Consider the following 10,603-nt stretch of genomic DNA (forward strand, 5'->3'; position numbering starts at 1 on the left):
ATTCGGCCCAATCTCATCAGCTATGTTGGATGTGGTACTACTCCAGGAATGTTGTGGTCACTGTTACTGAAATAGCAACGGCAGAAATGTGCTGGAGGAAGTTTGCATCTTGAGTTGCATCAAAGATTTGGAGTGAGGTAATGGAGATCAAGGAGTCATAATTCAGCAGTCAGAGTCATAAGGCATGTCAGAGATAACAAAGCCAAGAAGCATCATAGGAGCAGGAAAGCTATGATACTGCTTGGCCTGCTGTGTTCATCCAGCTCTACACCTTGTTGTCCAGGATTCTCCAGCATCTGCAGTCCTACTATTTCATAAAGCATGTCATCTTGTTTCGGAGTTGCAGCATTTGCAGTTCTTTGTTTTACTTTTTACGTAATTTGTGATGTTGGTTAGAGTAGTCCCAGTTCTCTGAAACCAGAGTACAAACAAATTGCTTGGATTTGGAAGCTGACATGTTCAAGGAATCTGAACTGAAAAGGGAGGTTGAAGAAAGGCCTGTAGATGGGATAGACAAGGCTAATATGAATTCTTCTCTTCATAAGTACTTGATTGGGAAAAGAAATTGTTTTATATTTAAATCTTATATTCAAGAAATGTAATAATTATTAATTGTAAATTATGTTTCTCAGTTTAAGTTCTTAATCAATTCAAAGGGTTTTGGTGTTAACAATGCTGTGCAACTATACAGATGATTAACGGTTGGTTTTCATACTTTTTTTTAAGGACTACACCTTTTTATTTTTCTGTATTTTTGACTGTGGACTGAACAGGGAAAGGACTATTTTAAAAATCAATATTGTGGAAAGGATTACTGCAGTTTCTAAAAGCAAGTTATCGAACAGACATTGCAAGTGTTATTTACACTGCTGTTTCTTAAAGCAGTAGACAGGGAGGAATTCTAATTACAAATGAGCTGGAACCAAGGAGGAGTGTACAAGGGGGGATTCAGCCAGTAAAAAGTAGCTGATTGGTCTGTGAAATGGTGGCCAGTTGTCAATGACAAAGGCATTCTGCCTAGGACCAACGTGATTGGATCCCAAGTAGTTGAACAGCTTGTGGGTGGGATTAGTTGGCCAGAAGCCAATAGGGCCTCTGCAAAAGAAAGAACTATTCTTTCTCTGTATTAAAAAAAAACACCTCAAGGCTAAAGAAAGCAAATTTATTTTACTCATCCAATTTTCAGTTCTGAACACTAGATTTACATCTAGGTGAAGGCTCTTATTACTGTTCACATTTACTCTGGCAAAGTTTAATTGGGGCTTTTTAGCTTTGTGGCCAATCTGTGATAAAATACTGGGAAATTAAGAAAGCTAAGGAATGTAGTGGGAAACTCTTCAGCTACTCCACTGAACATGTGCATCAAAAATCTTGTGCTCGGCTTGAGTTAGTACTAGCTCGCTGGCAGTACACAATAAATTATCTTTATATGATAGCACATTTACTTGCAATGAGTACACGTACATTCTTACCAGTAAGAAATGACCAAAGACATTGGTCATAAAGACTTGGTGTAGTCCATCATCAGTAAGCCAATCTTCCTGGGTGAGCAATCCCTGTCCCGTTTGAAACACGGTGAAAATTTCTCTATTAAAATGAAAACACCATCACAAGACAACACCAGTATTAGCTTTAACGTATCCTGATCACAATAGATAACACATGCCTTTCCATTCATTAGTTTACATTGAGACATCCAGGCCTTGATTCTTTACAGAATATATAACTGTGTAAGATCCCATTATATAGTCTGAAGATTCTGGTTTAATTAGCAATGGCAGTTGGTAATTTTGACACTGTTCCACTAAAAGTGGTACACCTTTAGTAATTATTAAACACTAGTACAAATTCACAATTCTACATAGATAAAATAGGTTACATAGATGTTCTGTCAGACAGGGTCTGCCTCAAGCCACAAATCTTTTCAGAGAGCCTCAAGCATGTCTTTGGACTGGCTGACCAACCAACTCTACTTACTACAGCAAAAAAAATTATTTTCCCAAAGTGTCCTTTGTATCTCTATCTTGCTATGGCTGTATGCCATTGAAGGTAATACACATTTTTGGCCAATTTAATCGATTTTAATTAAGGCTCAATTTAACAGTTCCCAAAATGTGCTCATTTTAAAAAAATCTTGAAAAATGCTGAAAATATGTTTTGCAAAATTTAAATGGACTGTTAGGAACCTGACATTAGAGGGCATCAGTTAAATTTTCATTTGGGAAAGATGAGGGATGAGGAAGCAGAAGAAAGTAGCAGCAATGACGAGGGGGAGGGCGCTTATAGATCAGATTTCGGGTGACCATGTGGTTGCATTGAGGAAAAAACTGGGAGATTGCAAAGGTAAACAAAGGTGCATAAAGCACAGATATCAATTTAATGTGACTTATTCAGTAAAAATTGGGCATCAGTGGGGTGACAGTCTCCATTTAATATTCCAGGCTCCAATTGAGTACACCAGATGGTTTGTAAAATGGGCACCTGAACCAATTCAAGATAATAAAGTGTGAAGCTGGATGAACACAGCAGGCCAAGCAGCATCTCAGGAGGACAAAAGCTGACGTTTCGGGCCTAGACCCTTCATCAGAGAGGGGGATGGGGTGAGGGTTCTGGAATAAATAGGGAGTGAGGGGGAGGCGGACCGAAGATGGAGAGGAGAGTACAGGTGGGGAGGTAAGGAGGGGATAGGTCAGTCCTCCCCACCTCCCCACCTATACTCTCCTCTCCACCTATCTTCTTTTCTCTCCATCTTCGGTCCGCCTCCCCCTCTCTCCCTATTTATTCCAGAACCCTCACCCCATCCCCCTCTCTGATGAAGGGTCTAGGCCCGAAACGTCAGCTTTTGTCCTCCTGAGATGCTGCTTGGCCTGCTGTGTTCATCCAGCTTCACACTTTATTATCTCGGATTCTCCAGCATCTGCAGTTCCCATTATCACCTGAGCCAATTCACCCTGTTCCCACTGTTGGGTTTAATTTAAATCACAGCTATAATTTTACAGCTTTTTACAAAGTGTCCCAGACAATGGATTAGAAAAATAAACAGACATTTTAGTGTACTCTTGTTCAATATAAATCAGCAATTTAGATAATTATTTCTATTCCTCTTGGCACAATACCTGGATAACAGGCTGCTCAGAAAGGCTTTCAAGTTGAAATGAGGATTTGGCATAATTCCGGCATTTAGGTAGAGATAATCTACATGCTGATACCTGCATCAAAACAAAGTATTAATACGTTAGTGAAAATGGACCTTTATACAATTGACATAAAATGCAAGTTTTATTGTTTGTTAACAATTAGACGTAAGATGACAACTGGTTGATTAGTCTTTTAGATTAGACTGAATGAAACAAGCAGAAGTTCTATAGTTCAGTTATTTATTAGGTAAGGCCAGGACACACTGAATTAAAAGTGCTCCTAAATCTGAAACTCACAAAGCTCTTAACTTGTAGCTGGGCCAAAGGCCAACACCCCTGAAAAATGTCTGGTCTACCTCAAATTATTCTGAAAGGTCAGTAAATCAATCTTTTGAACAACAGGTTTAAGGTATATCAAGCTGCTAATATACAGCGACTATGCGTGTGGTATTTTCCACCCTCAGGATGATGCTCTCAGTCCAGAAAGATGTTCAGTCCTACACATCTGAGTAGTATCAAATGTGAATGTCAATATTGGTACATAGGCTCTATGTCCGAATGAGTGGCTGATCAAATCAAATAGCATGTTCCTTCAGTTATCTGTAACTGGAAAGGTTCCAGATAATACTTAACCAGCCCATGTTTACAAAAGCCCATGGGATGCTGAACAATTCTGAGTGTGCTAATATCAACACTAACAACTAATTTATATCAGCTGAACTTGTGCACCTAGCCTGCACATCTTTGGACTGTGGGAAGAAACCTGAGCACCTGGAGGAAACCCACGCAGACACGGGGAGAACGTTCAAACTCCACAGAGACAGTCGACCGAGGCTGGAATCGAACCCGGGTCCCTGGCGCTGTGAGGCTGCAGTGCTAACCACTGAGCCACCCTAATTGATTCTTCTTCAAACCTATAACAAATGTATTTCATTACAGCTACGCAGTGTGGCACTGAAAAACTTGTTTGACATTAATCTGTTGGAGTAATCATTGAAAATCAACATGGCAAATATCAAGCAATTAAATTCATGACATGTTAGCAATATTATTAATAATGATACTACGGCACCTTTGCTTTATTTCTTTTGCTGCTTTAATAACTGAGTTAATATTCCCAACATCTACTTTCAAAAGGCTAATATCAGCTCCAGGATGGGTCAAGAGAAGTTCAGACTTAGCAGCTTCAGCTTTCTGCATGTTGCGACATGCCATACACAGGTGTATCTGGTTATCTTCAGATAGAAGGCGTTCACAAAGAGCCAGACCTATGCCACTGGGTAAGAAATAAAGTAATAGTCAAATGTAAAGACAACACAATTGATGACAATATTCATACAGTTCAGTGATACAAATATACATCTGAGGTATTCCCTTTCAAAAGGTCTCTGGGCAAGTTGAATTCACCAAAAAAAAGCTTCAAAGCCAGGCCCTGGGGAATATGAGAAAACACAAAGCATTGGAAGCAGGCACATGGAGAATTGTTGACAGAAAGGAAACAAATATTGTATACATTTTTGTTCGTGTTTATTGCAGCCTTAAAAAGCCTCTCTAAAGTTGTTTATTCTTTTACATCATTTATACGCCTATGGATGTGCGCTGCATAACCTTCATTGTCAAAAACATCAATGATAGAATGTCAATTGTAATTAAGGCAGTGAGGATTTCTACGGAAAATTGTGACAGAGAAGAACACTATTCTGCCTGTGAGAGAAAGCAATACAGTGAAACAGGGAACTGAAGGAATTCTAATAGGAAGATGTATTTAACACAGATGAAGCAAGAGCGCAAGGAGAAATGGTTTTTCATATACTGACAATCTTTCATTTAAGTACTTTAGAAACAAAGCAATTATCCATGAAGTTTAAACTTCAACTTTCATTAACATAGAAATGTTTGAACACCCAATAAGTTTGTAACAGATATACCAATTCTATTTGCTGATTCAGCTCCATTTTATCAAAGCTCGAAGTAGAATGCTGACCTTGTACTTGTACTGAACCTGAACATTTCATCCAAAATGATGTCATTATAACTACTATTTGCAGAATATATAATTACTGACAAAATCCAAATCTTTTATGGTATGATTAATTTTGTTAGTGATGATTAAAATAAAGCTGAAACTTCACCGAATGAAAGGGAAATATTTCACATCAGTTAGAAAGGTAAAATTTCTAAAACAAGGTGATTCAAACTGGCTGAAGACTTGTATATGTGATATTAGAAACCTCATGAGGACAAGATGGATCATCCACTTAGTGATCTGATCCATTGGTTCAGGGATCACTTCTTTCTGTTTTATGCTGCTTTGACATGTAGACCTGTATTATAGCTTCAGCAACTTAACATCTTATTCTTAAGCACGTTTGATGCTGTTTCTAGAATGCCCTAATGAGCTATTCATTTAACCAAGGTTGGCCCCCTGACTTGATGGTAATGGTGTGTGAGGGATATACCAACTCATAAGGAGACAGACTGTGGTTGCATACAATTCTGCTACTGATGATGGATGCCTGGTTTTGAGCTGCCAGATCCATTCTGCATGTATTCCATTTAGCGTGGCCACACCACACAGTGAATGGAACAGTCAGTGTAAAGACATGACAGTCTCAGAAGGACCAATAATGTCATGGACAGATGCATCTATGACAAGCAGATTGATTAGTGTGAGGTCAAGTAGGTTTTCCCTCTGGTTGTTCCCTCATCACTTACTGCAGACTCAGTCTAGCAGGTAAGTATTAGACAGCTTAGTCAGCATTAGTGCTACTCAGCCACTCCAGGTGATGAGCTTTGAAATTCCTTCCCAGAGTACATACTGTACTCTTCTCACCCTCAGTGCTTGATGGCTGCACTTCACTAATACATACAGACTGCCAGCAAATTGTGCATCTTCCTTCCAGCCCCTCCTTTTTCTTAGCTCCCTTTATGCATCAAAGCAGTGGCAAGCCAAGAAATAGATCAAATAGCACTTCAGGAGTCTGCCCATCAGCTCATTTTTTAATTATGAAGAAAGATTGTATGGACAATACTGCCCAAACATAACCTGTGTTTAAGATGTACATTCACGGTAGCAGTCAGAACTGGAATAGTGGGTTGGCTGCCAGGGTCTCAGCAACAAGCATCCTCTCAGCTCCTCCTGTACCCAACCTTTGCCATCTTTCTGTTCATTTGTGGTGGAGACCCACGTTCAAGTCCCATCAGCTCCAGAGGGCACGACCAGTGTACATTCTTCATTTCAGAGGTTAGACATTTTCTAACCAACCTGTTCAGGAATATTATTGTTCACCTATGCTGGCAAATGGCACTTGAATCTGGGTGTCCAGTTCCGGGGTAGGGACACTGTAACTGCAGCCTGTACCAAAAGACCTTCTACATACTGAGCTTCAAATTCAACCAGGTCAGAAATATTATTGCACACCTCTGTTGGCAAATGGGCCTTGAACTCAGTTCTCCTGGTTCAGGGGTAGGGCCATGACCAGTGCAGCCCATGCCAAGTGAACTTTCTCATGCTATTACATGTATTTCAGAAATACAATCTGGCATCTATCCTGGCACCATTGCACCAACTCCTAAAATAAAGGGTCAGCTTTGGAATTGGTCTTATAGACAGGCTGTAGCTTCTGATGAAGTAAACAACTGTCATTCTCTAACGTATTGGCACACTACGATCCCTAGAAAGTTCTGGTATTAACGCAAGATGCCTCCCCTCATGGCATTGAGTAGTATTAGCTCATAGATGGCCTACTGGAAAGGAACACACAATAGTATTCAGGCTAATGCAGAGCTTAAGTATGCCAAAATAGAAAAAGAAGGAATCGTGGTCATATTTGGAATCAGAAATTTCTACTAATACCTTTATAGGAAAAATTCCTAATAATGTGGACCACTAAGCCCCAACTGGTCTGCTTAAAGAAGATCAAGCAGTGCCATCCATGGCCATGGGCAGCAGTCAACTTTGGAGTCTAATTTTAAGTGCTTATAATTACAAATTAGAACATCATATGGGAGGTTGAGAAGCAAGTGTGGATGCATTGAGTCATCTTCCATTAGCAGATATAGCACCCATGGTATCCCCAGTGGAAGAGTCAGTCATGACATTGAATTTCCTAAACATGCTACCAATCACAACTAACAATATCAGACTTTGGAGACAGAAAGATTGCGTCCTTTCCAAATTGAAACAATTTGTATTAATCATGGAAACCAAATGGCTGTCATAGATAGAATTAAAACCTTTTTGGACCAAGAGAGACAGGTTCATGATGGAGGACAGCATAGTCATGCAGTACAGAAATAGACTCTTCGGTCCAACGAGGCCATACTGACCATAATCCCAAACTAAACTAGTCCACCTGCTAGTGCTTGGCCCATAACCCTCCAAACATTTCTTATTCATGTACTTATCTAAATGGCTTTTCAATGTTGTAGGCGTACCACATCCACCACTTCCTCTGGAAGTTCATCTATATTTGAACCACTCTTTATGCAACAGTGACAATGATTGTCCTGAGCGAAGGTCACTGCCAGATACTGGCTGAACTTCACTATAGCCATCCAGGGGTCTCCAAAATGAAGATGTTGGTGATGAGTTATGTCTGGTGGACAGACTTGGGTGCACACACAACTGCATTGGTGGACAGTGCTCAGAATGTCAACAAGGAAAAAAATTACTTCTGGAAACTTCCCCACATCCAAAGGAATGGCTGGTTAAACCTTGCAGTAGGTTGCTTGTTGACTATTCAGGTCCTTTCATGGGTTCAATGATTTTAGATAGTGTAGACACCCACTCAAAGTGGTTGGATGTGCATAGTCATTCATCCAACACTGGAACAGTGATAGAAAAATTGCACATATGTTTTGGAAAATATGGATTCCCAGTGGTAATTATCCCAGATAATGGGCCACTGTTTACCAGCAAGGATTTTATTTACTTAATGTACCTGGCACCATCCAAAGGCCTGGCAGAAAGAGCAGTCCAACTTAGAAGACTGGACTGATGAAACAGGCCTGGATGAACACAGCAGGCCAAGCAGCATCTCAAAAGCAGCTGCTTTGTAATCTTGGATTCTCCAGCATCTGCAGTTCCCATTATCACTGATGAAACAGCCTATAGACTCAACAGGTACCAAATTGTAGAGGGAGATAATGGGAACTGCAGATGCTGGAGAATTCCAAGATAATAAAATGTGAGGCTGGATGAACACAGAGGGCCAAGCAGCATCTCAGGAGCACAAAAGCTGACGTTTCGGGCCTAGACCCTTCATCAGAGAGGGGGATGGGGAGAGGGAACTGGAATAAATAGGGAGAGAGGGGGAGGCGGACCGAAGATGGAGAGTAAAGAAGATAGGTGGAGAGAGTGTAGGTGGGGAGGTAGGGAGGGGATAGGTCAGTCCAGGGAAGACGGACAGGTCAAGGAGGTGGGATGAGGTTAGTAGGTAGCTGGGGGTGCGGCTTGGGGTGGGAGGAAGGGATGGGTGAGAGGAAGAACCGGTTAGGGAGGCAGAGATAGGTTGGACTGGTTTTGGGATGCAGTGGGTGGGGGGGGAAGAGCTGGGCTGGTTGTGTGGTGCAGTGGGGGGAGGGGACGAACTGGGCTGGTTTAGGGATGCAGTAGGAGAAGGGGAGATTTTGAAACTGGTGAAGTCCACATTGATACCATATGGCTGCAGGGTTCCCAGGCGGAATATGAGTTGCTGTTCCTGCAACCTTCGGGTGGCATCATTGTGGCACTGCAGGAGGCCCATGATGGACATGTCATCTAGAGAATGGGAGGGGGAGTGGAAATGGTTTGCGACTGGGAGGTGCAGTTGTTTGTTGCGGACTGAGCGGAGGTGTTCTGCAAAGCGGTCCCCAAGCCTCCGCTTGGTTTCCCCAATGTAGAGGAAGCCGCACCGGGTACAGTGGATGCAGTATACCACATTGGCAGATGTGCAGGTGAACCTCTGCTTAATGTGGAATGTCATCTTGGGGCCTGGGATGGGGGTGAGGGAGGAGGTGTGGGGACAAGTGTAGCATTTCCTGCGGTTGCAGGGGAAGGTGCCGGGTGTGGTGGGGTTGGAGGGCAGTGTGGAGCGAACAAGGGAGTCACGGAGAGAGTGGTCTCTCCGGAAAGCTGACAGGGGTGGGGATGGAAAAATGTCTTGGGTGGTGGGGTCGGATGGTAAATGGCGGAAGTGTCGGAGGATAATGCGTTGTATCCGGAGGTTGGTAGGGTGGTGTGTGAGAACGAGGGGGATCCTCTTGGGGCGGTTGTGGCGGGGGCGGGGTGTGAGGGATGTGTTGCGGGAACCAAATTGTCATGGTTCTTGTTTGATTATGGGATCACCCCACATGCAACTACTGGGATAGCAGCTGCAGAGTTGCTAAATGGGTCGAACACTCAGCTCCAAGCTAAGTCTGATCTTGCCAGACCTGGGCAGGGAGGGTGAACGGCATCGGGAACTCCAATGCTGAACACAAGACTCCACCAAGCTCGAGAGGCAGTTTGATAAAGGGGAACGAAGTTTGGTGCAAGAATTGTGTAAATGACCTGGATGTCGAAGAAGCAACCCACGCCTCGAGCACCTCCTCATGCTGATGTCGACACCTCCCGAAGGTACAGGTGCCCGTAGCCTCGCCCATCCCCGCCGATCGGGGCCACTCGCTCACGTCTCCATGGTTACCTGTTGGCTCCCGTTACCAGGACAACCTTGCGCGCGCCCATCGCTCGGGACAGGAGTCGGGTGTCTTCCCCTCCGCTCGGCTCTCCCTTCATCTTCTCCCACGGAGCCCCAGGTTTGTCGGCAGCCGGTAAAATTGCCCGCTCCGTGTCTGCTCACTCTTCTTTCTCTCTGTCTCTCGGTACATGCGTGTGCGAATGCGCGTGTCATCGATGCCGCCTCCTCACGCCACACCGCGTCACCATCGCCTGAGTCGAAGCCGGGCGCGGACGGCGACCACCGCCCACCATAAACAACGCGCCGTTTTGTTGCGCGGATTTCAAAACCGTTTGAACTGTCAGCAACGACAAATGTGATCAGAGATAATGGCAACTGCAGATGGTGGAGAATCCGAGATAACAAAGTGTGTAGCTGGATGAACACAGCAGGCCAAGCAGCATCTCAGGAGGACAAAAGCTGACGTTTCGGGCCTAGACCCTTCATCAGAAAAGGGGGATGGGGAGAGGGAAGTGGAATAAATAGGGAGAGAGGGGATGCCGGACTGAACATGGATGAGGGAGAAGATAGGTGGAGAGGAGAGCATAGGTGGGGAGGTAGGGATGGGATAGGTCAGTCCGGGGAGGACGGACAGGTCAAGGAGGCGGGATGAGGTTGGTAGGTAGGAAATGGAGGTGCGGCTTGAGGTGGGAGGAAGGGATGGGTGAGAGGAAGAACAGGTTAGGGAGGCGGGAATGAGCTGGGCTGGTTTTGGGATGCAGTGGGGGAAGGGGAGATTTTGAATCTGGTGAAATCCACATTAATGCC

General features: G+C 43.6%; 1 protein-coding gene across 3 annotated transcripts in view; it reads right to left on the bottom strand.

Moving 5' to 3' along the window:
• The window catches only part of hsd17b7 (hydroxysteroid (17-beta) dehydrogenase 7), a 58,395-nt gene extending 48,346 nt beyond the window's left edge, over positions 1–10,049 (bottom strand). The window contains exons 1-4 of one of the 3 annotated variants that reach the window (XM_059647778.1): positions 9,803–10,049; positions 4,210–4,413; positions 3,117–3,209; positions 1,473–1,587 (exon numbers count right to left, since the gene is read on the bottom strand). In XM_059647778.1, the coding sequence (XP_059503761.1) occupies positions 1,473–1,587; positions 3,117–3,209; positions 4,210–4,413; positions 9,803–9,894 (504 nt within the window). In that variant the 5' untranslated portion in view covers positions 9,895–10,049. The remainder of the gene's footprint in view (positions 1–1,472; positions 1,588–3,116; positions 3,210–4,209; positions 4,414–9,802) is intronic. The other 2 variants (XM_059647777.1, XM_059647779.1) reach the window with 2 other exon arrangements.
• Positions 10,050–10,603: the final 554 nt, after the last annotated feature.

Source organism: Stegostoma tigrinum, chromosome 8 (genome assembly GCF_030684315.1).
Source record: "Stegostoma tigrinum isolate sSteTig4 chromosome 8, sSteTig4.hap1, whole genome shotgun sequence".
Classification (NCBI taxonomy): domain Eukaryota; kingdom Metazoa; phylum Chordata; class Chondrichthyes; order Orectolobiformes; family Stegostomatidae; genus Stegostoma; species Stegostoma tigrinum.